Source organism: Martes martes (assembly GCF_963455335.1).
Source record: "Martes martes genome assembly, chromosome: 7".
Lineage (NCBI taxonomy): Eukaryota > Metazoa > Chordata > Mammalia > Carnivora > Mustelidae > Martes > Martes martes.
In genome coordinates, this window is record NC_137894.1 from 29,252,160 (window position 1) to 29,278,755 (window position 26,596).

General features: G+C 40.0%; 1 protein-coding gene across 1 annotated transcript in view; it reads right to left on the minus strand.

Moving 5' to 3' along the window:
* The window catches only part of PEAK1 (pseudopodium enriched atypical kinase 1), a 294,195-nt gene that overhangs the window by 41,222 nt on the left and 226,377 nt on the right, over positions 1-26,596 (minus strand). Inside the window, exon 7 of the mRNA XM_080808166.1 lies at positions 7,200-7,393. Within this exon, the coding sequence (XP_080664292.1) occupies positions 7,200-7,393 (194 nt within the window). The remainder of the gene's footprint in view (positions 1-7,199; positions 7,394-26,596) is intronic.

Below are 26,596 nucleotides of genomic sequence, written 5' to 3' on the forward strand. Positions count from 1 at the left end.
AATGCCATCTCCGACTTTCATAGCTAGAGAGGAGAAATCAATGCCTGGCTTCAAAGCTTGCAATGACAGGCTGACCCTCGTGTTAGGGGCTAATGCAGCTGGTGACTATAATTTGAAGCCAGTGCTCATTCACCATTCCAAAAACCCTAAAGCCCTTCAGAATTAAGCTAAATCATCTCCGCCTGTGTTCCCTAAATGGAATAGCAAAAACTGGATGACAACATATCTGTTTAAAACATGTTACTGAATATTTTAAGCCAGCTGTTTTGATCTACTGCTCAGGAAAAAATAAATTCCTTTCAAAATATTACTGTACCTGGTCACCCAAGAGTTCTGATGGAGGTGTACAAGGTGAATGTTGTTTTCCTGTGTGCTAACACAACAGCCATTCTGTAAGCCATGGACCAAAGAGTCATTTTGACTTTCCAGTCTTGTTATTTAAGAAATAAACTTTGCAAGGCTATAGCTGCCATAGATAAGGATTCCCCCACGGATCTACACAAAGTAAATTGAAAACCTTCTGGAAAGGATTCACTTTTCTAGATGCCAATAAGAACATTCCTGATTCATGGGAAGAGGTCAAATACCAACATTAACGGCAGTTTGGAAGAAGTGGATTCCAGTCCACATGGAGGACTTTGGGGGACTTAAGACTTGTGTGGAGGAAGGAACTGCAGATGTGGTGGAAACAGCAAGAGAACTAGAATTAGAAGTGGAGCCTGAAGGGTCATCTGGTTGGCTCAAGTAGGTTAAGTGTCCGATTCTTGGTTTCAGCTCAGGTCGTGATCTCAGGGTCATGGATCCAGTCCCACGTGGGGCTCTGTGCTCAGTGGGGAGTCTGCTTGAGATTCTCTCCTTCGGCCCCTCCCCCCACTCAAGCCTGTTCTCATTCTCTCTCAAGTAAATAAAAAAATCTTAAAAAAAAAAAAAGTGCAGCCTGAAGATGGGACTGAACTGATGCAATCTCATGATAGAACTTTAACAGATGAGAAATTGCTTCTTATAGGTGAGCAAAGAACATGGTTTCTTGAGATGGAAACTGCTCCTCATGAAGATGCTGTGCAGATTGTTGACATGAGGACAAAGGATTTAGACTATGACACAGAGTTAGCTGATAAAGCAGAGGCAGGGTTTGAGAAGATCGGCTCCACTTCTGGAAGTTCTACTGTGCTTAAAATGCTACCAAACAGCATCACAAGCTACAGAGAAGTTGTTGGTGAAAAGAAGAGTCAACTGATGCAGCAAATAGCACTGCTGACTTATTTTAAGAAATTGCCACAGCAATTTCTGAATTTCTGAAGGCCCTAGTCTTCAGACCCTGATTTGTCAGCAGCCAGCATCATTGAGGCAAGACCCTCCACCAGTAAAAGGATTACAAGTCACTGAAAGCTTAGCATTTTTTAGCAATAAAGCATCTCTTAATTAACATATGTATATTGTGTTTTAGATATAATGCTATTGAACTTTTAACAGACTACAGTACAGTGATAAACATAAACTTTATATGCATCGGGAAACCAAAAAATTAATTTCATTTCCTTTATGGTAGTATTCACTTTATTGTGGTGGTCTGGAACCAAACCCATAATATCCCCAAGGATTAGAACAAAAAAGCCAGCTGATTAACAGAGCACAAAAACTGATACTTGAAATTTTTCTATATGAAATTTCCTGAGCACTTACCTTCCCTAATCTGGGAATCTTATAAAGTCAAATGTGAAAGTCACTTTTGGCTAACTCATTCAAACATGTTCTTAGTACCTACCGCATGTTTTAGGTAATTTGCTATGTTGTAGGCACACAGAAGGAGAGGCAAGCCAAGAATCTGCAGAGAGTTGAAAGGTATTTCTAAAAACTAACGTGAAGAGTACTCAATTACAAAGTAAATGAAGGACAGCTGAAGTCACTGACTTATTTCCAACACAGTAAAAGTTATTATGAGCGCCTGATTTTAGCAGGCTGATAAAGTAGTCAGGTGTGCCACATAAAAAACTAGCAGTATTTCTTCTAGACATCTTGAGATAGATATAGAAATGTGGGGAAAATGTTGAAGGTCTGATTGAAAAAACATTCTATTGCTTATTTGGGAAATCATTTTAGGTGGCTGATACCCTGCTAAATTCAGTTTGGGGTTGATTAAGATGCCAGAGATCAGGGTTTGTTCAAAGGCCTCATATCACCATCACCCAGAGTAAAATCATCATTTTTCAAGTTGCATAAAGACCAATATGATTTTTGTGCCCATAGGAGACAATACAAATCCTCCAAATAAACAGTTCTTTAAAGATATGCTGTCCTGGGGTGCCTGGGTGGCTCAGTCGGTTAAGCGTCTGCCTTTCGGCTGAGGTCATGATCCCAGGGTCCTGGGATCGAGCCCCACATCAGGCTCCCTGCTCAGCGGGGAACCTGCTTCTCCCTCTCCCTCTGCCTGCCACTCTGCCTACTTGTACTCTCTCTCTGTCAAATAAATAAATAAAATCTTAAAAAAAAAAAGTGCTGTCCAACAGAACTTTCTGTGACAACAGAAATGTTCTGTATCTTTGTGTCCAATACAGTACTAGCCACTGAGGGCTACTGAGCACTGACAATGTTGCTAGTGAGACCAGTGTCTCACTAGCAACATTGTCTTACTCTTAGCTAGTGAGACTAAGACACTGAATTTTTATTTATACTCTAATGAATTTAAATGTGAATAGCCAGACGTGGCTAGTGGCTACCGACTGTATGGGATAGTGCAACTCTAGAATCTAATAATTAACCTAGTTTAAACAAAATAAAGTTTGCTTTATTTATGCTAAGGAGAAGAAAAAAGCCACCTGAATTAACCCTGGAGAATAATATCTAAGGTAAAAAGAAATGACTTTAAGGTATGTTCTGCATAAGTCAGTAATAATTAGCAGAACTTGGGGTCCTCTATCACATTCACAACTTCAGTCTTTAGGATTCAAGCAACCCACAACTTTTTGAATTTATATTTTTTTGGTCTGCTTATTCAACATTTTTTTTTATTTTTTTTTATTATAATAAACATATAATGTATTTTTATCCCCAGGGGTACAGGTCTGTGAATCGCCAGGTTTACACATTTCACAGCACTCATCATAGCACATACCCTCCCTACCCTCCCCAATGTCCATTTCCCCACCACCCTCTCCCATCCCCCCTCTCCCCAGCAACCCTCAGTCTGTTTCTTGAGATTGAGTCTTTTATGGTTTATCTCCCTCCCAATCCCATCTTTTCATTTTTTCTTTTCCTACCTCCCCCCAACCCCCCCCCCCCCACCCGCTGAGAGAGAGAGACCCCGTGTGCACGAATGGGGGAGGAGAAGAGAGAGAGGGAGAGGGACAAGCAGACGTCATGCTGAGCACGGAGCCTGATGCAGGACTCGATCCCACAACCCTGAGATGGTGACCTAGTGGAAACTAAGAGTCAGACACTTAACCGAATGAGCCACCCAGGTGTCCCTCAACATCTCTAATAAACATTTTAAATTATTTTCACTTTATTCTACTTATCTGGCTAGCACATCAAACATATCTGAAGGATAAAGCAACAGTATATCTTTGGGAAGAAATAAAGGAACTTCATAATTATTAAGTTCTTCTTTTACCATCATCCCTATAAAGCAGATATCACCATCCCCTCATTTCAGAGGAGGAAACTGAAGTTCTGGCACGCTAAATAGCTGAACTACAAGCATACAGGTGGGCAATGACACAGCTACCAGATGAACCAAAACCTGGTTGATCCCTCAAACTTATGTTTTTTCCCCCCTACTATATTACACTGCCTCCTACATCCACTTTACAATGTAATTTTCAGAAATAAATTCCACAGTAAAAATAATGGTAATCCTTAATTTTCCTCCCTCAATTTCTTCCACTGGTCTGTCCATCCATCTTCTGCCTCATTTGATAAAAAAAGAAGGAAGGAAGGAAGGAAGGAGAGAGAAAGAAAAAGGAAGACAGAAAGGAAAAGAAAAAGAAAAAGAAAAAAGAAAGAAAGAACGTGGTATTTATAGACTGGTTTTAGACTATTTAAAAAGATCTAAAGGTATTACATTAAAAAATATTGTTTCCTTTCAGTTTTTAAACTACAGATTTTTAAATAATAAGCTCCTAGGACTTTATTTTTTTTTTAAAGATTTTATTTATTTATTTGACAGAGAGAGATAGATCACAAGTAGGCAGAGAGGCAGGCAGAGAGAGAGGAGGAAGCAAGCTCCCTGCTGAACAGAGAGCCCGATGCGGGGCTCGATCCCAGGACCCTGGGATCATGACCTGAGCTGAAGGCAGAGGCTTTAACCCACTAAGCCACCCAGGCACCCCGCTCCTAGGACTTTAAATCACAAGAAATTACCCAAAGGGATACTTTAAAATTTCCTGCAAATGATTTATTAAAAATATTGAAAAGGCAATTTCCAAAAGCCATCTAAAATACTTGTTTCATTAGGGAAAAAAACAAGAACAAAACAAAAAATTAAAAACCCCTCAGTTGTAGAACTCACGGCATCAACCTTATCTGTTACTCAGTTTTTATTTTATTCACATAGTAAAACCTTTCCAAAGAAGAAACTAACATGTGTCATACGCTACGGAATCAAGCACAGCCGCGTAAGCGCTTAAGGAAAACAAGGCAACACTTTATGAGCATCACAAAATTTAAAAGTAAAGTAACAGGTTGGAAAAAAAGCTATCTTTTTGATGGGGCATCTATAACATAGTGTATTTTTAGTGTTCTAAGTAATGGTAATCTTTTGGAAAAAGTCTTAAATTTTGTGTCTCAATGTAGATGACTAAAAAAAAAGTGGGGGCGGGGGAGACAGCTGCAGTCCTTCAGTATTTTACAAGAATTTAGTGGTTATGATCATTATAGTCATGGTTAAAGACTGACAGGGTTCCAATCTTGGTGCAATTCTTACTGGTTCTGAGACTTTGGGCAAGGCATTCTGACTCACTTTCGTCATCTGAAAAATGGGGATCAAAATTCCTAAGTGTTGGGAGGATTAAATGAGTTAATAAAATATAATGTGAGATACTTGGATTATTCATGGAAGTAATGCTCTATTACTTTTCTAATTATCTACAGAACTGAGAAGACAAACAAGATAAAATAATTAACTTTAACTGACATTGGAGGATAGTTTTTTAAAAAGATTTTTAAAAAATTTTAAGTAGTTTCTACACCCAACATGGGGTTTGAACTTATAGCCCCAAGCTCAAGAGTTGCATACCCTACTGACTGAGCCGGCTAGGCACCCGAGCTGATAGATATTTTTTAAAGAGATGCCATAAGATGCCATGTAATCAGTAATAATTAGTAATACATTTTACTGAGGACATCATAAAAGAAATGTTGGGGTGTAAGAACATCTGAAAGATATGTCGATATATTATGCTGACAGCATACTATAGTAAATGAGCAATAGTTTTTGTATCTTATAGGATGTTTCAAAAAATATAAAACAATGGGAGAAGTTAAGTAAGCTGTCTGACTATAATTCCAACTGGAAAATGTCATCTGAGATGGTTTCTTGGGTATACTGAAATATGGGCTCCACAACACACAGATCATAGAAGGCTTCTAGAACTTAGAATGGAAGTCTTTTCCTTACAGAATGCATTTTCAACTGCATGTGCATTGTTATGATGAGTTTTCCAAAAGAGTGCATTAGAGCATTTCTCCTACAGTATTACTTCAAACCTTTTTGCCTTCTTAAGGACTCCTTTATTTCCAAGTACACTAGCTGCTCTTAGAATAATTTTTCCTTACTATAACCTGATGAAGGGAAAAGACAAAAAAAGGAAATGAGAAACAAGACAGAAGAATGCTTTGATATTACACGCCACTGATCTCCAGACGGGTGTAAGAGTTGGTCAGAGCCCATAAGGATCTTGCTAGTCCTGTGCACATGGCAGTTCAACTCGGGCTACTCACCTCTCTCCTGACTTCAGGGGAGAACAGCAATGAGAAATCCTTCTCGAGCCCCAGGCTTTGCAGAGAACTATGACACTCAAGGAAAGACGACAGATGGAAAGTTACTGGGTACTCAAGGGAGAAGAGTGAAGATGATTGGAAAACTGAAGAATCTCTGCACCGGCAGGCACCTTAGAGGTAACTCAGTCTGGCCCTCTTTGTCCTGCAGGCGTCCTCTTCACCGCATCTCTGAGAGATGGCCCCTCAGCCTCTGCCTGAACACCACAATAACTGGGGTCTTACTTCTGTGAGCCTGCTTGCTCCAAGCCAGAAATCTGAGCTGTATCATAGATTTCCATATCATTTTCCTATCAAATTAACCACTAAGCCTTATGTATTTTGCCTCTTAAATCTGTTTACCGTTCCCCCCTCCCACTACCTTAGTTGAGGCCTTTCTCATCTCCTTACACGGTCCCGTCAAAGTACCCAACTACTAGATTTCACCTCAAATACTTCACCTCCAATCCATCTTCTCATGGCAGCCTATAAAGTGGATGTTCTAAAACACAAATTTCATCACATTATTCCTCAGCTTAAAACCTTCTGATGGGTTACTATCACAGAGAGCAAAAAAAGTCTCAGGTCGAGCACACTCCCGTCGAACTCTTCTGCTCATAGCAGCACTAAATGGCTGTGGTACCCCAGGCACCATGCTTGTTCCGGGACCCATGTTTTCGCTCATGTGGGTGCCTTGGGTTGGAATACTCTTTCTTCCCTCTGCCCACCAGCTAAGTTAGTTCAGGAACTAGCTTCCAAAAGGCGTCTTTTGATACCCTCTCCTGGGTAATATAAAAAATATTCCATGTGTGTATCACTGTATTTATCTTATACTACTGAAATCCTCCCGGTGAGTCCCTCAAGCAGGGACCATGTCACACCCTTAGCGCATGGCACAGGACTCATAGCAGCAAGTGTTCAGTATATGCCTAGTAAACACAAGGACTTTTTCTGAGGTGAATTAAAATTTATGGTTCCACACCCGGTGTTGTACTGAAGTGCTGAATCAGTATGCTGTACACCTGAAACTTATACTACACTGTATGTTGACGGACTGGAATTTAAAGAAAAAAAAAAACTTAAAAAAAAAAGAAAAATTATGGCTCCCGTTGTCCAACTTTTGCTCCATGCAGCAATAAAAACCATCTCACCAGGGAAATCAAGCATTTGGGTAGTGCATAAAAAGGCAAAGTTTAAATACTACTTACATGACATTTTCTACTTACCTAAGTTGCTGTAGGTTGCACTACAGGGATTCAGGTCAATAGTATCTGAAACGTCTTCTTTTTCCTCTTCCCTTTCCAGTCCAGGTAGGGGCAAGGCTGCTGTGATGGGAGGGCAGCCTCCGTCATCTTGCCTCGCAACAACAGATCTTGGATCCCGAGGAGAGAAGTCCTCTGTCACTTCATGGGTCTTGTGACTGAAACAAATCAGACTGTGGTCACAGTGGCATTCAAAGGTCTGGCTAAAATTTAGATTTATGGAAGACATATACTTGCCAAAAATGTAAATAACAAGCCCCAGAGTCACCATAATGGGTCCTATGGCCCGAAATACTTGTCTGAATACAGGGCAGTCCTTCATCTAGGCTGATGCTCCTATTTATCTTGATTCCTACACACTGAGAATCCAGTTCGATAGAGGAGGCACAGTAATCTCAGAAGGAAGCCCGAGAATAAGAAGGTAAGAAATGAAACTTTTTAAGGCAGGAGGTGGTGATGGTAGTGGTGGAGAAGGCTGAATGCTTAACTGGTTAAAGACAAAACACCCACATGCTTAGTGAAGTATTTGGCATATTTCCTATATTAGAGTACTGTAACATCAAATAATTTACTATATAAACTTACTTTATTTCATATATAGAGTTTACTACATGCTAAAGTATTCAGTAAAGGATCAGGAATAAGGCTGAGATTAGACTAACTAAGGTGGTTAAGCAATTGCTTCAGAAGTTAAACTGAGGCCAGGAAAGTCTTGTTGTCAGGAGGACAGAATCATCAGCCCTTGCCCGAATGCATGTAGTGGGCAAGGTGAATGGAAATGAAAGGTCTGCATTCTCGTTAATCTTCTCTATTAAAATGAACCTGAAAGATCCTGTTGGCCACATACCACAATGTGGCATCCATACTACTTTGTGTTTCCAATCTTGTTTCACTGCTGCCTGCTCATTTGCTTATAGCTATCTCTTCCAGTCTTCCCCACTTCCCATCCTGCCTGAACTGTCAATTCTTTGCTATAAGTACAAGGGGATGGAATGGTCATTTAATGTTGGTAGAGAAAACTAGCCTAGTTAGAAAATCTCACTGGGCTAGCCAACAAAATAAATTTAAAATCAGGCATCTTTAACAGTTTCTGAGAGTGTTCTTACACTGTCACACACTTACCAACCCTTCTTCCTCCTTTTTTTGTTTTGTTTTAATGTGGGCAAAGAGAAAGAAGGAAACATCTTATATACTATAACATGTTATTTCTGGATTTTTGGTGACATTTACAAGTTTCTTTAAAAGAGGTACTTTGTTTGATCATGTGTCATCTGAACATAAATCACCTGTGGATTTGAGGGAGTATCTGAAAAAGGAGTACCTTCTTATCAATCTTTCATTATGGAAATTATGCGTGTGTCTGAACAAAAAAATAAGCTTTGAAGTCTGCTGGATATATAACTTCAAAAATACTCTTTCAGAGCCGGCAGAGCCAGAGGTCTCTCTGTACTGGGAGTGAGCAATGAGCTGGAGCTTCCTTTCTGGGATCTGGCTCTCGAGGACAGTGGTAAGGTGGAAAGGAGCCACTCCACTGGCGGCCAGTAGGGTGGTGTATGTAAAGGAGGCCTCACACAGTAGAGCATGCTGCCTCTTAATGGGCTGCCCTAGGAAATCAACCCAAAAAATGGGCTCCAAACAAAACTGGTTTCTCATTATAGGGAGCATTACAAAATCACGGTGAGAAGGGGCCTTTGCTTCCCTGCCATTAGCAAAGACAAAGCAAAGTGACACTGCTGAGACCCTCTCAAATACCACGTAGTGTCAAGGCTATAGATCACTGAATAGTTACCAACATGCTTCAGAAGGAAAATGATCTTTATTGGGCAAAAGTTAATGTAAGTCATTTCTGATTTCAAAGTACAAGTATATATCTAAATATAAAGTGACATTCCCTTCTTATTTTAGAGTTAATTTGAGAGGTTTCCTAAAATGCTGTTTTAGGCTCCTAACCTCTGCAAGCTTGCTCTCGCCTTCTCTCTTTCCCCAATCTCCTCATAATTACTAAGACAGCTCTCTTTTCCATTATCAAAAGGGACTGGCAAAGGTTGGTTCAGAAACCACGACTCTACCCTCCCTTGTCTGTTTTCCTCCATGCAATGGGCTATTTACCATGAGCCTCAGCTACTGTGAAGACTATAGAAAGAGTTGCTGCTATTAAACCATGAAGAATTCCCTGGGCCTGCTCCTCACATACACGAAACACAACTCCGTGCTCCTACGGGTTTCTCACAACAAAATACAGACGCTAAAAAGCAAGAAATGTTAAAGACTCACCCACTGTGCTCACTCATACAATTCCCCATTAAAGGTACTCTACAGGGCCTTCTTCGGTCTGTTAATCATGTTCTGAAGCTCTGATGTACCAGAGATCCCACTGAGCTCAGGAAAACTACAGGTTGGGTAAGATACAAGTTTCGAATTCTGCACCTTAATATCATCCACTGCACCTTGACCTTTACCTTAGGGGTTTGGTCTGGGAAATGTGCCAAACTACCTCTGGGAAGCAAAATGAAAACTAGTTTTATTAACTCTTTGGGATCAGGGCAGGACAACTTATATTCCACATAAAGGTTAGTTTTCATAAGCACATTTTAAGTAAGTACACTGGTATATTGTATCACCAATTAAAATAATCATCAACTATAAAGAACTATGCAAAGGGAGCTGATGAAAGTAAAATCACAAGGAATTGCAAATGGATGCTAAGATGTTTAATCAGCAGTGACAGCAGAGTCTAAAAGGAAGAATTTTTTTAAAAAATGCATCAATGATATGTCACGACTTGATGCTTGAGGGAGGAACAGCTCTACGTACGATGAAAATGGTAAAAGAGATGAGAAACGGAGAAGCTTTGAGAGTTCAAGCTTAGATGTGGTAATATGCTATGACTGAAAAATGAAAAAGAACTGAGAACAGCATCAGAGAAGGTTGACTCAGTCACTATGTATCAAGAGACAAACTGTTTAGGAAGAAAGAAAGAAGTAAAATCCGACAATTTATCTAAGGCATATTAATTTTTTAAGGGAATATAATTTTTGACCATTGATTTCTTTGTGCCATATTTAGATATGAAATCAGAAAACCCTCCCAGGGGCGCCTGGGTGGCTCAGTGGGTTAAGCCTCTGGCTTCAGCTCAGGTCATGGTCTCAGGGTCCTCGGATCGAGCCCCACATCAGGCTCTCTGCTCAAGCAGGGAGCCTGCTTCCCCTCTCTCTCTGCCTGCCTCTCTGCCTACTTGTGATCTCGGTCTGTCAAATAAATAAATAAAATCTTTAAAAAAAAAGATATTTAAAAAAAAAGAAAGAAAACCCTCCCAAATAGTAAAATGACACTTTCCAAATACAGACTTTATCTCCTAACAAAGGGGTTCATCACCAGTATTTCATCAAGAAATGTTTAAGGTAATGGAGAAAACACCAAAATGAGAATCTGAGAAACCAGGTTCTGATTTCCTATTCCTTGATCATCTACACCAACTAGAGGACAGCCTCAGAAAGGAGATAATGAACAAAATGAAAATGTCCCCCATTTCCTCCATGAGACAGAAAGTTTAAAAAGATCTTTAAAATGAAATTATAAGAAACTTGGTAGAATTTCTAAAGCACTACATCTTAGCACATCTTGAAATAACAAATATGACAAGGATAACTAGATTTTTTTCAGGTAAGTACAATTTGATATTCATTGCTATAAAACAGAACTGTTAACTGATAAATGGCCCACATAGAAGAAGTTATGTCTTTTCTATTTCTACGAGTTAAATTCATGTTTAAATAATCCCTAGGTCTATAGTGCTATGTAGAATGTCTACAGTAACTATGGCGTTGACACCTAGGTCCTTAATTGTCAGGCTGGGTCACACCCTGATTTAGCCTACTATTTTCCTGGACCCTCAGCATTCAGTCTGTTTTCATAATGGAAGACAACACAAGTTCGTGTGTACCTCAGACAACTGACTTTTTCGTTAATGACCAGTTTATAATTGAGATTTGGGATGGATAACCCAACACTTAAAAAAATCAGGTCTTAATCTCCAGGAAGACATCTCATTTTCTGAACATGGAGAATGAACTTAAGGTGTTCAAAGGAAACTGTAACATTGTTACAGATTTGTCTGTTATACAAACGAATCCCTTGGTAAGGTTATCTCTCATCAGTCTGCAACATTCATACATAATTCAAAGCTGCACAAGCAATCTCCTGTGGGAAGCTCACTTGGTTTACCCAGGTGGTAGGATTAATCATTACACACCATCAAATGAAAATGATCTTTTTTTTTTTTTCTGGCAAATTCGTTCAAGACAGATTTTTGTAAAAATTCTGTTAAATGTCTGAATGTACTTTTTTAAAAAGGCAAATCAAATTCTGCATTAGAGTTCTTTATGCATCCAAGTATTTCCACAATTTCTGTTCAACTTTATCTTCAAATTCAACCACCTCCATTCAGCTTCAGAAGGGACAGTAAATGAAATCAAGCTTCAACAGAGACCATCTGTCTCTTTGGGCAAATGGTATTCTAACCTCCCATTTGCCAGCTCTCTTCGGCAACAACATTTGTCTCTATTTGCCCAAGACAGTCAATTAATAAATGTGTGATTTTTAAAACCTCTTTTTACTCCTAAAATTCAGATCAAAGCATATCAGAAACAGCATATCACAGTTTTCTTAACTGGTTTCAGAGCTGCTGATTTCTGGGGTTGCGGGGGATGACGGGATTTTGTAGAGCTGGAATATATACCAACACATGAGGAGAGTTCAAAGTTATCAAATCCCACACCTTTAATCTATCAGAAGGAGGAAAAACTCTGTCTCTCTCTGTCCCTGTAACCCCTGCCAATGTGACATTTCCTAATCCTATCTTGGTTTCCAGGTTATCAATTTGATTTTGCTATATTTTCCAATTACTGGCATTCTCAGGTAGAAAAGTGTTGTGCCCATTGATCACTATCTTAGTGTCTCCAATTTTCCACTAAGCCTTCTGTAGTCTTTCACTGAAACCTTCAAACTTCTTCTCCTGAACTGAGATTAACCTTTCACTGAGATCTGATGGGTTCTTCCTAATACGGCTAACAGAAGTTGGCCAAACAAAGGTAGCTCTTACTAGTGTGAACGAAGTGGCTGGGTCTTGGAATGAGGAAGACTGGTGGCCAGGAGCAAGGTCCTGAATAGACTCTAATCTTCAGACACTGCATGGTTTCACTTTTTCTTTTTTAAAAATAGATGTGAATAGCGAATTAAAAGTGTCTTTAAAGCACCGGACCGCAAGACAGAACAGTAGATAAAAACATGGGCCACTGTAAATCACTGTCATGTTCATAATACTAAGAAAAATTACAGTTTTAAAATCCTATGAAATACGAAGTCAGAATGGGATCTGCGCAAATCAACAGAGAAGATAAACTCATCTCGGAAAAGAGCAATAAAAGAAGGCTGCGTTACAGCAGGAGCCTCTCATCACCATTTAGGCCTTGGCTCACTTCTAAAGAAAGGTGTGAGATACTGATGTTTATGTCCTGAGAAAGCAATATACTAGAAGAAAAGGACTACCCAAGGGAGGATAGGGGCCCTTGACTTTTACGCATGCGCAGAAGCTCTGGAGAAGCACCTTCTCCACTTTCCTCGTCTCCCTCTACTGCCTGTCTGCCCTTGGAGTCAGAGGAGGGAGAGGAGCATGTACACACCATGCTATGAAAACACTGCGGGCTCATGGAGGGGACGGGAATCTGCTCCTCCTCGACGCTGCACGAGCTGCATGCTTTCCCACTTAATTCACCAAAACACTTCAGGGGATTGAGGCAGTTGCTTTCATTTTGCAGGTGGGGAAACTGCGCTCGGACGAAGTGAAATGGAGTTACAAGGGTAACGTGGTAGTAGAGTCGGGATCTGAACTGGATTGTCTCCGTACTGACACCCACCACGCCGGCACCATAAGGCAAGCTTGGTATATGGTAAAGACTCAACCGTAAATGCCTGATTGTGAAGATGGAGAAATAAGAGCGCTTTGCAAAGAACAGAATTATTATTAAAATTATTAGAAGCTACTATTAAAGGGTATTAATGGCTACAGATGTGTTCTACTTTTGAAAAATTCTAAACAATATAATTATTTACATTGCAAAAGGATTTCTTTAAAAAGGAGCTGCTTTAGTACAGAAAGACTGCGTTCACAGATACACCATCACGACCGCCTCTGCATTTGCTGAGTGCACGGTACTGTACTTAGATATATGTCTCCTAACGATACCACTCCAAGTAAGTCTTGTTATTCCTATAACAGGGAATCTGAACAGCAGCCAAAACTTACATAGTACTTACTGTGTGTCTGTTCTAAGCCAGGATTCTCAAAAGTGGCGCTACTGACATTTTGGACCAGATAATACTTTGCTGTGAAGGGATGTCCTGCGCATGGTAGGATCCTACTAGCATCTCTTGCCTCTACCCAGGTGTTGGAACCACTCTCTCCTTCGCTAGTCATGATGACCAAATAGTCTCAGACACTGTCATGCCTTGGGTGAGGGTAGGGAGAGGAGAACAAAATCTACCTTCTTCTCACAGTTTTCCCTAAATTCTTCTAAGTTTCACAATAATGCACTAGGCAGATTATTATCTCTCTTTTACAAATGAAGAAATTAGAGTCCAGAGAGGTTAAGTCATTTGCCTGAGGTAACAGAGCTGCTAACTGGTGGAAGTGAAATTAAAACCTAGGGTCTGTGGTCTAAACAGATACCCTACTCTGCCTCTCAGTTTACGGATGAGGTAACCTGAACCAGGGCTTGTCCAAGATGACAGAGCTAATAAGTGGTGAAAGCAGGATTCAAATCCAGGTCTGAGTGACTTCAAAGTCAATGTTCTAAAATATTATGCCAATTGTTATTGGGCTGTAATGTGCCTAATAATTACCTTGGGAATTTGCTAAAGATGCAGATTTGCGGCTCCCACCTCTAGGGACTGATTTAACAGCTCTGGGGGATGGCCCAGGAATCTGAATTTATACAAACACCCCAGGAGATCCTGACACAGTTGGTCCTAGTGCCTCAAGTATAAAAAGGATCAAGGTGTAAAAAGTGAGCAAGAAAATTTTAAGTTGGAGCATTGCTGCTCAGAAGTGACATAAAGGGAAACAAAATAATTCAAGTAGTCACAGATGAGAGATTCATAAAGGGCTATTAAAAAAAAGAGGAGGGGCTGTTTTGGAACCAATCCTTACCTCATGAGGTTTATTCTTAGAATACAATTATACGAACTCATAATATGTTAGAAAACAAGGTTTGGTCTAGTATGACATTCACAGTTTTTAGTTGGAGCCCTATCTGGATAAAGTTACCTCTGAAAATAAGAAGCAGCATCTGTGAGAGCAGCAATAGGTCGAGTCTCCCGACAAGCAGCATGACCTCAATTCCCGGTATCAACAGAGGACAGAGATGAGCACAAAGGGCAGACGGCTCTGACTGAGAAAGCTGCTACAAGAGGGACCTTGGACCGGTAACTTATACACGCTGGGCCAGGGTTCTCTTCCTAAAATCTCTATTTTGTTCTGCTGTTCCTCTGTTCCACATTCTTGTGACCTGTCAAGGTCAGGTCTGAACTACCTACAGGTCTTCAAGGCCCTTCACAATGAGGCTGCAATGTATGTTTCCCTCCTTATTCCAAAATTTCTAACACGCAATCCTTTAGCTCCACACAAACCAATGTATTTCTACATCGTAACTTCCTATCCCTTGGACACACTATATTCTCCATCGGTGCTGAACCTACTTTCTCTATCTATCTAGAGTTGCTTCCCTTCTTTTCATCATCTACTTCAAACTCAGTCATTAAAGACTATGCAGGCCTCAAGTTGGCCAAGACATCTTTGTGTCTTCACGACTCTTCCTTCTTTGAACACTGATAACAGGTGTTCTGGATAAACATTTGTATCCCCCCATTCATATGTTGAAGCCCTAAACCCCAGTGTGGCCATATTTGGAGATACTTAAAATTAAATGAGGGGATAAGGGTGGAACCCTGTCCTACAGGGTTACTGTACTCACAACAAAAGATACCAGAGAGCTTGGTCTGTCTCTCCCTCTGCACACAAGGAAAGTGAGGACATAACGAGAAGGTGGTCATTTCTGCAAGGTAGGAAGAGAGCCTCACCAGAAACCAGTTCAACTGGAACCCTGACCTTGGATTTCTGCCTTCCAGAACTGTGAGCAAATACATTTTTGTTGTTTAAGTCACCCAGTATTTATTTGCAGTAGCCCAAGCAGACTAATACGAAGGGACAGAGAATTACAGCAAACACTCAATAAACAGGTGTTGAATAAGTCAAATCAGGTGGGATCTGGACAGCAAGGCACTAGAGGATATTACTACGGTTCTGTACCTGCATTCCTCCCAGTAAAATCCCAGCCTGCACCACCACGGAGACTGGCATCAGGACAGGTTCCAGTGTGGGGCAGGCCATCTCCCTGATGCAGACTGGAGCTTCGTCCCTGTGCCAGCAGCACAGAAAGGCCAAAGACTGACTCCTGAGGCTCTTTTTTTTTTTTTTTAAATTATGCTATTTTTTTTTTAAAGATTTTTATTTATTTATTTATTTGACAGACAGAGATCACAAGCAGGCAGAGAGGCAGGCAGAGAGAGAGGAAGGGAAGCAGGCTCCCTGCCGAGCAGAGAGCCCGACGTGGGGCTAGATCCCAAGACCCTGAGATCATGACCTGAGCCGAAGGCAGAAGCCTAACCACTGAGCCACCCAGGCGCCCCTCCTGAGGCTCTTTTAATCCAGGAGAACTAGGACTGGGGGTGGGGAGCAGACCAGTGTGCACCACTCTCATGTTGGTGGTGGTGGTGGTGTTTAAAGATTTTATTTATTTATTTGACAGACAGAGATCACAAAGTAGGCAGAGAGGCAGGCAGAGAGAGAGAGAGGAGGAAGCAGGCTCCCCACCGAACAGATAGCCAGATTCGGGGCTCAATCCCAGGACCCTGAGATCACGACCTGAGCCCGAGGCAGAGGCTTTAACCCACTGAGCCACCCAGGCGCCCCTGTTGTTGTTGTTGTCTGGCAAGCCTTTCTCCCTGCTCTTAACAAATCACCATTATCAAGGCACCATATGAGAACAAACTGCTTCTCCTGGAATTAAACCTTTAAATATTACCTGATAACTCTAATCCATACTCTACTGCAGTTATGTTAAATAATCACTGGCTGAAACTGTGGCCTAGAGGTCTGAATACAGGCCTGGAAATGAGAAACTCAAATTTCATTTCAGCGCTGCCACAGCCACTATTCTGCCCCTGCCTCCCATCATTCATCTATAAAATGAGTATAGTGACATTTATAGGAGTATGTATTAATTAGGAAATTCATATTAAGTGCTTTTAAGAGAGTGAACAACTATGTTCAACTATGCCCATGTTGAGTACTTTGAGACTGCTTGACAGCTTGGTAAATCAGGACATATCTCTTCCCGGTCACAGACTTCCCTTCTTGCACTGAGACTGACTTTATAAAAGACATGGCAGAAACCAACGGACTCAACAACCACCACCAAGAGTGCAAAAAAGAAAAAAAAAAAATCTTTTAGGGGCCAAATACCTCTGAAGTCAGACTCTGGCTCTGCTACCTATTTGCATAGCAACCCTGGGAATGTCGATGAGACTCTCTGTTTCTCAAGATCTTATAAAGTAGGAAGGATGCACTGTCACAGATGTTGGGACAACTGAGATAACGTGAGCGAAAGTGTTTTAAGAATTATACAGTAAGATACTGGTGTTTAACTTTAGATTCCTTAGGTGAACAAGGAAACAAAACTGACCCAATACATGGGGGAAGTCTCAGTTGGATTCTTCACTTTGGAATATATTCATTATGAGACTCTAGGCAAGTACCTTATTTCTCTGGAGTTTTATCACCTTCCAGAAGGGAAAAGAATGTAAAGCCATCTGAAGACCATCCCATCATGGTACACATAAACATAATCATTCTGCATCATTCTGTGATTAGGACCAAGTGAGATGTTTATCAGTTTCCTGTAAAACAGGATTATTTAGAATTTCAACAGTAAGGGCTTTATGAACTCACTAACTTTAGGAACAATATGTCAGCAAATGTAGATGTGATCTTTATAAATGCTTATAGTCCAGAAGTTTCTTTAGAGCAAGGACTATGTGATCAGGAGAGCAAGCAGCTACTTTCAGCTTCTGTCTCCAATTTTTTTCTTTATGAGGAATAGGAATTTGATCTTCAGAGGCCAGTGTGGCCCTCAGCATGAAAAGATGACTTTGATAGGATTCTCTTGGCAAAGAGTAGAGATAATGCAAATTAAGATATAACTGGAGCATAAGCATCAAAAAAATTCAAGTTTCTAACTGACCTTTACAGAGAGAAGGACATTGCATTTTACCACAGTCTAAAAAGTGCTCAGACTTTTTTTCCATACTAGATGTGCATACACACATGAATATAAAGAGACCCAGACTCCAGGTACTTCAGGGAGTTGCAAACCTGTGTGGTGTCTGGCTAGAATAGACACTGGCCACTAGCATGCTGACAACCACAGACAAATCAGATATTATAGCTTAGTCTGGAGACTTGGCCAACTTTTTCTGTGAAGTCAGTAATATTTTAGGCCTTATAGGCCATATGGTGTCTGTTGCACTTAATGTTGCTGTTATAATGCAAAAGTAGCCATACACAACATACAAATGAATGAGTGTGGCTGTTTTCCAATAAAACTTCGTTAGAGAAACAGGTGACAAGTTGGATCGGCCTATAGGCCATAGTTCTCCAACTTTTGGTCTATACTCTTGAACCTTTGAGTGGATTAGAAAGCTCCTAGGATTGACTCCTGGATTATTGAGGAATATAGCTTAGTTCTAAGGACTCTAAGAAGATCAAAAAGATCTTGGAAGGATAAAGGAAAAGCTTATACAGACGAATGGCATTCCTAAGGGAGTAAAGGTGTGCCAAATCTTATCTGCCTGTCCAAAATAGAAGTTGGTGGAGGTTTGGGCAGAATCCCAGCCGTGTGAGGCATAGCTGAATTCCTGAGATGTTTATGGGAGTCCAAGAGAAAACAGATATAAATGACACACAGAAACGCATGCTGGGGATCTTTTGCTAATTAGGAAGATGTTGTTTCAGGGCTGATGAAGCTAGAAAGAGGCCAAATGGCTAGAATGGCCAAAAGAGGCCATTCGTGAGCAAGTGAGATCTTAAACTTTGGCTGGAAGTATTATCCTTATTTTGGGTGAGTTATAGTTATTTTCTTAGGTATTGACTAAGGTTTTCTAATTGATTAGAAAAAAAATTTGAACTAAATTTTTAAGGACATATGATTGGCAATAGATACTGCCTACCGATTACAAAATAAAGGTGATTTTAATCAGTAATAAATTTACCACACTGATTATTGAAAAGACTACTAAAAGACATACTCGAGGAAGAAGGAAATTGAATCCAGAAGGGAGGAGTGAAATGAAGATGGAATAGTGTAAAAAAAAAAATTTAAAAACATGTGAATAAATCCAAAATGAAAAGGATGATGTGATTGGAAGTGACTAAGGGTAGGGGAAGTTTCTTAGGACTAGGCAGTCAGTAGAGAATCCGAGGAAGTGACATTTAAATTGGTAGTTGAATGGGGCACTTGGGAGGCTCAGTTGGTTAAGTGTCTGACTCTTGATTTCAGCTCAGGTCATGTGTTCAGGACTGAGATCAAGCCCATGTTGGACTCCACGTTGGGTGGGGAGCCTGCTTGGGATTCTCTCTCTCCCTCTTCTGCAACTCCCACTCCCATCTCTATCTTAAACAAATAAATAGACAAGCAGCTGGCAGAATGACAAGGAGCCTGCACTACAAAGATCTGAAGAAAGCATTCCAGAGAGAGAATAGCTGATAAAAAGGGATTATGTTTGGCATGTTTGAAGAACAGAAAGAAAGCTGTATTGTGAGAAGCTCATGAACAAGGGGATGAGTAGGAGATAGGTTAAACAGGTAGGCGGTGGCCATATTATGTATGGACTTCCTTCACTGTGTTGACACTATGGTTATTCTTGAGAGATTAGAGGTTAAAACAGGGAGATCAATTAGGAAAATACTTTTCCTAAGTGGAATGGAAAATGCTTTTCCTAAATGGAAAAGGAAAATCAGATGAGATGGTGGTGGCTTGGACCAGTGTGGTAGAAGCAGAGATGGAAAGAAGTAAACAGATTTGGCATATATTCTAGAGGTTAAATTAATAAGATTCACTGATATTTTGCATGTAGGGGGTGAGGGGAAAAGAAAGACCACGGATGACTCCTAGTTTTCTGGAACGAGCAACTGGATGGCTGGTGACATCATTTACCAAGAAGGGAAGACTTGGGATGGAACAGATTTGTAGGGAAAAATCAAGAGTTCTGTTTTGGACATGTTTCATTTGAGATGTCCATTTGATGTTCAAGTGGAAATACCAAATGGGCAAGTATGTGACTCATGGGGGAGATCCAGAAGGGAGTCATCAGAATATATTTAATATTTAAAATCTTTTTCTTTAAGATTTTATTTATTTGACAGTGAGAGAGTGCACAAGCTGGGGAAGTTGGGGGGTAGGGGCACAGGGAGAGGAAGAAGCAGGTTCCCTGCTCTGCAGAGAGCCTGATGTGGGGCTCAATCCCAGGACCCTGGGATCATGACCTGAACTGAAGGCAGATGCTTAACTGACTGAGCCATGCAAAAACCCCTAGTATTTAAAATCTTGATACTAGATGCTGTTTAGCCAGGAGTTAGCCATTAAAGTTTTAAGAGTCCTTTCTGGCATATGGTCATGATGGGAGGAAAAAAAAAAAAAAAAAAGAACTTACCTTTTGGAGATACATACTAAACATTTACAACAAAATGTCTGGAATTTGTTTCAAAATAACAGGAGAAGGAAATAAGGGTATAGATGAATCAAAACTGGCCATAAACTGGTAATTGCTGAAATGTTGTTTTAGGGCAAATGGTGGTTCATTTTACTAATTTATCTACTTTTGTATATGTTTAAAATTTTCTTTCACAAAAAACTTTAAAATGAAAATAAATAAAGGATCCATTTTAAGATGGTATCCAATTAAAAGGTGGTCCTAAAGTACTGATGTCATGGTCAACATAATAAATAAGGCACTCAGAAAGGAAGGAAGCCAGAATAACTGAGGTTCAAGAGCAAGAGAGTAAATAAGATTAAACAGGTGACAAAGTTCACATATATAGGGCCTTCTGCAGTGTGGGGATATGACTGGATTTACGTTAAGAAAGCTGTTCTAAAAACGGACTACAGGGGTAAGACATTCAGCAAGGATTATTCTCAATTCTGGTGCCATAAATGGAATTTATAAAGAGGCTAACCCTATTGCTAGATACCGTGCTAGATGCTTTACAGATATCAATTCAGTCCTCACAGTAGCTCTGTAAGGTAGGTATTATTATCTCTATTGTATAGGTTGGGAAGCTTCAGCTTAGAGAGGTTAAGTCAAAAGCCACACAACTACCAGTGGTATCAATGGAATTCAAATCTTAGTCGACTCTAGTGCTTTTCTCACTAAGTGATATTATTCCTCATGATATGGACACCAAAGAGTTGGAGAGATGGTAGGTAGGCTAGTGCTTCTAAAAACAATAGTTAAGGAATTCCCACGGGATCATAGATCAGAATAACCACTAAATTACCTTCTCTTCATCCAGACTAGTCAGATAGAAATGATGTCTATGGATATATTCCTGAGTCAAAATTTGACTAGTATCACGGTAAACAGTATTTCCACTTTCCAGCCCATTTTCAATAGTACTGCCAATAGAGATTTTATTAAAAAAAAAAAAAAATTGGGACACTTGGTTGGCTCAGTTGGTGAAGCATGCAACTTTTGATCTTGTGGTTTTGAGTTCAAGCCCCACATTGGGTGGAGAGATTACTTAAAAAATAAAATATTAAAAAGAAAATTAAAAACAAAAGAATTTAAAAAGTCACACACTAGGCGTGCCTGGGTGGCTGAGCTGGTTAAGCGTCTGCCTTTGGCTCAGGTGATGATTCCAGGGTCTTGGGTTCAAGCCCCTCACTGGGCTCTCTGCTCAGCGGGGAGTCTGCTTTTCCCTCTCCTTCTGCCACTCCCCCTGCTTGTGCTCTCTCTCTGTCAAATAAATAAATAAAATCTTAAAAAAAAAAAAAAGGTCACACACAGTTTCTGCCCTGGGGTGCCTGAGTGGCTCAGTGGGTTAAAGCCTCTGCCTTCAGCTCAGGTCATGATCCCAGGGTCCTGGGATCAAGCCCCGCATCAGGCTCTCTCCTCCCTCCTCTCTCTCTGCCTGCCTCTCTGCCTACTTGTGATCTCTGTCTGTCAAATAAATAAATAAAATCTTAAAAAAAAAAAAAGAAAGAAAGAAAGAAAGAAACAGTTTCTGCTCCAAAATCTAAAGATAAGGGCCAAATATTTCAACATATCATGTAAGCCTCTTCACAGCTTTTCTCAGCACTTCTCAAACTTTTTGTTTGCAGGATTCCTTTACACTTAAAAATTACTGACAAGTTCAAGGGCACTTGTTTATGTGAATTCTACCAATTGATACTGTATTAGAAATTTAAAATGAGACAATTTAAAAATAGTTATTAGTTCATTTAAAAATAATAAACCCTTTAAAAATAGAGTTTATTTTATTTTATAACATCATTTTCAAGTCTCTTTAGTATCTGGCCTAAGAGAAGACAGCTGAATTCTCACATGTGCTTCTGCATTCAATCGGCTGTGATATGCTGCTTTGGTTAAAGTACAGTTGACTTTTGAACAATGCAGGGGTTAGGGGAACTGCGGTCAAAACCTGTGTATAGGGGCACCTGAGTGGCTCAGTGGGTTAAGCCTCTGCCTTTGGCTCAGGTCATGATCTCAGGGTCCTGGGATCGAGCCCCACATTGGGCTCTCTGCTCAGCAGGGAGCCTGCTTCCCCCTCCCTCTCTGCCTGCCTCTCTGCCTACTTGTGATCTCTGTCTGTCAAATAAATAAAAATCATTAAAAACAATTTAAAAAAGGCCTGGGTATAAATCTGACTCCCCCCAAACTTACAAAGAGTAACCTACTATTAAGCTGGTCTTAGCTATAGCCAATTAACACATTTTTAAAAAAGATTTATTTATTTAAGAGAGAGCGAGCGAGCAACGCAAGTGAGCACAAGCAGGAGAGCCAGAGGGAGAGAGAATCTGAAGCAGCTCCACGCTGAGTGTGGTGCCTGAAGGGGAGCCTGATCTCATGACTCCTGAGTTTATGACCTGAGCTGAAACCAAGAGTGCTGCTTAACTGTGCTACCCAGGTGCCCCAATTAACACATATTTTGTATGTTACATGTATTATATACTGTATTCTTAAAATAAAGTAAGCTAGAGAAAAGAAAATGTTATTGAGAAAATCATAAGGAAGAGAAAATGCACTTATAGTACTTTACAGTATTTATTGAAAAATCCATATATAAGTAGACCCATGCAATTCAAACCTGTGTTGTTCAAGGGTCAACTATATATTTAAAAATGTGATCTCATCCAGATATCTAGGTGGGAAAGGAAAAAGTCTATTAGTAGACTTTTAGATAATTGTCGATATTCTCCTTGGTACCATATCAGAACTTGATAAGTGGAAGTCTTAAAGATTATTTGCAATGTGGAATCTGAAATCATATCAATAAACTTTCTGGCCTCAGTTGCATTGAAAAATATCCATCCAACTTGCAGTGTCAATGGATCTTTTACTTGTGCATAATTTTGTAACATTGTGCATTGGGTCATTTGAAATTACCAGTTCACTGAGTTATGCAGATCTTCCAAATGTTGACACATTTCATTATATATTTAAAAAATCTTTTTTAAGCAAATACCACCATTCTCATCAGAAAGATCCTTAAACATCAGGAAGCTGTCAAAGTCATGATAGCAGATAAAAGTTTTTAAAAATTCTTATTTGTATTTGAAAGCCTTTTTATCACTGACAACAAATACTATCAGTTGTTTTCCTTGCGGTAAGAGGCTTACTATGTTCATTCTTAAGAAAAGCACTCAAGTCTGAATAGCCACAGTGGATCTGCCACCTGTCCCTTCAAGGCAGTCCCTGAAAAAGGTGGCTAGGGGACTGGGTGGCTGAGTCGGTTAAGCGTCTGCCTTCAGCTCAGGTCACGATCTCAGGGTCCTGGGATCAAGTCCCCTCATCAGGCTCCCTGCTGAGAGGGAGAAGCTCCCTGCTTCTCCCTCTGCCTGCCGCTCCCCCTGCTTGTGCTTTCTCTTTCTCTCTCTCTGACAAATAAACAAATAAAATCTTAAAAAAAAGAAAAGAAAAGAAAAAGGTGGCTAGCTCAGCTTTGTAACTCAAACTGTTTTTCCTTGCAATAACCACCATACTTTGGTATTCAACAGAAATAATCTATGTATACTTCCCATTTCATCACATGGAATGTTTAAACGGACACAGTCTCAAGAGCTGAGATTTAATAAAATTTACTACTTCACCAAGGACATGCTTAAATGAACTTTTTTTTTTAAAAACTATTTGTACAATATTATGCCATGGCTTTGACTTGTGTTAAGGTGTAAGTAATTTTGCCTTCTATTGTTTTTGTACCATCAGTGCAAATGTCAATGCAGTGAAAAGAATAATGTCTTATTATGAAAACGGTGACTTTTGCATGATCACTATTTGACCTTGCCTTGACCGCATTTGAAGAACCACGGGTCTATTCATTATCCTTTTCCAGCCACCTGTCTGGACTCTGTTTGCTATCATCTTCTCTGTGACTCTGCATATATTGTTCCTTTTGTCTACAATGTCTTTCCCAAGTAGCGGGAAAAATCCTATCTGTCTTTTAAGAACTGGTTTGTATTTCATTTCTGAGAAGTCTCTTTTAAGCTGATCTAATCTCTGTGCTTTATGCTTCTGTACCACGACACACATACATTGTTTTAGCATTTATTATATGAAAGGCAGAGGGGCTACTGACATCTTAAAGCACCCAACCTATGCCAGACCCTGTGCAAAGTCTCGTACGTATATTCCCTTTATATCCTCAAACTAACTTCAGTGATAGGTGTCATTACAATCACTGTCCCCTGAAGGACAGGACAGAGAGCTGAAGTGAAGTCAAAGCCAAACCTGTTATTTCAGCAGTGTGATGATCTTTCCCTCATCTGTCCCGATGACCTATATAAGGCACAGTTAAGACATTCATTTTTTGTCGCCTGAAGAGTCAAATAAATGAATTGAATAACAATCTAATCCCATAACAGAAGGCTCTACAAAATCTCTTATCTTTTAGGGTCTGGCCTTCAGTTGAGTATTTTTTATTTCTTATAGTTTGGATTTGGAATCTTCATTACTTATAGAAAAACTTGAATTTTCATTTCTTCCAGCAGTATGTTCCCAGCCACGGGATGCTATTTTAATGATTACACTGCCATCAGGCTGGAAACACAAATATTGACATTTGACAGTAATATTTTTCCCTTTCTAAGTTGCTTCAAGTAAATACCAATGGTGTATCCGAGTAAATTAAGTAATTATTAAAAAAGCAAATGGTGTATATTTTTCAATGAGTATCCATGTTTAGTTTAAAACAAAACTGTTTAAAACCCCTTTTTCTGAGACAAATATGAAATGTGACAATTCTAGAGTGTCTCTAAGAAAACCTTAATACCTCAAAAATGCTCTACTTAGAGGACAGCACATTAGCTTTAGATTCTGAATGGTGGTGAGATCAGTGGCTTCCAAAGTGTAGCCCCAGGGCCAGTGGCCTCAGTATCACCTGGGGACCTGAAAGAAGTGCAAACTCTCAGGGCCCACAGCACCTCAGACCTACCACATCAGAAACTTTGTGGGGCCCAGCAATCTCTGCTTTAACAGCCCTCAAGTTACCATGATGCATGGTTAAATCTGAAACCAATGGAGCAAACCAACTGCACTGTTTGGATTCGTGGATGTTACCTTTTTTTTTTCTTTTTCTTTTTAAAGATTTACTTATTTGAGAGAGAGAGAGAAAGAGCACACATGGGGGGCGTGTAGGAATAGAGGGAGAGGGGAAGCAGACTGCCCGCTGAGCGTGGAGCCCACCTGGGGATCAATCTCGGGACCTGAGATCATGACCTGAGCCCTAACCAAGAGTTGGGCACTGAACTGACTGAGCTACCCAGGCGCCCCTCATGGAGTTACTTATCAAGAACTGATGAATTTTGGAAGATATGACTGGCTCATGTACAAGCAAATCTGTGAAAATATAAGCTGTACAATAAGGGGTCTGTCATGCCAAGGGCCTGGGCTGTCCTCAGGCCCACATGTAGTGGCAATGGAGCCAAAGTAGAGAATCTCATTCCACAGAAGAGAGGCCAAATCATTGCTTGGCTCTTCCTTCCAGGATGCAGATAAACACACCACAGCCCTACTTAATGAGGAGTGAAGCCATTTACTGATCTGCGAGAACTATCTGACATAAGTAACTCCAACCATCTGCTGTTTAAATTGCTTTTTTCCTAAATAAAACAGCAACCTGCAATACATGTGTTTTATTACCACTGGAGTATGATATTCTATCACCCACTTTCAACTACCAATGACAAGACTACTCTTTCCAGGAATATATTACCACTATTCTACTTGCTTTGCTATTATATGGATTTAAGGAAAACAGGAACTTGCTAGCATTTTGACAACTATTTTGGGGTTATATAAAAAGCTTATTTTCGTAAAGAATATATATATAAAACTTCTTAACATGTTGCTAGAAAGAGTGAAGGCATTAAGTATTCATCTTAATTTTTATCTGTATTGTTCTAACAAAAAGCTGGTCTTATGAGAGGATCTACGCTCTCATAAGAGTTTGCCAAAGAAAGGGCCAGGCCTGGTAGAGAAGACTTACTGTATAAATAAGAGGAAGGCAGACTTAGAATCAGATGAAAGAAATACTCAGGGCATATCTCTGCTTAAAAATAAAAAGTACTGGGCGCCTGACTGGCTTAGTCAGTAGAGCATGCAACACTTGGTCTTGGGGCTGTGAGTTTGAGCCCCATGCTGGGTGTAAAGGTTACTTAAAAATAAAATCTTGAAAAAAAAAAAAAGTAGAGGGGATATAAGGAAATCATCCCATCTGTTACAAACTTGGGATAATAGTTCTTATTTTTATTGGCAGTTCGTTAATTTTGCTTACAATACAAATGAGAAACAAAAAACTTGAGCTTCCTAAACATAAATGTTTATATGAATGATTACAAGTGAAAATATAAAAATCTTGCTTGCTCTTGTGTTTGTGAACAGTGCAACACTGGGAAGAATACAATGAATCAGACAGACCAAGTTTGAATTCTGGCTCTGTCAACTGCGAGCTACATGAATCTGCTTACCTC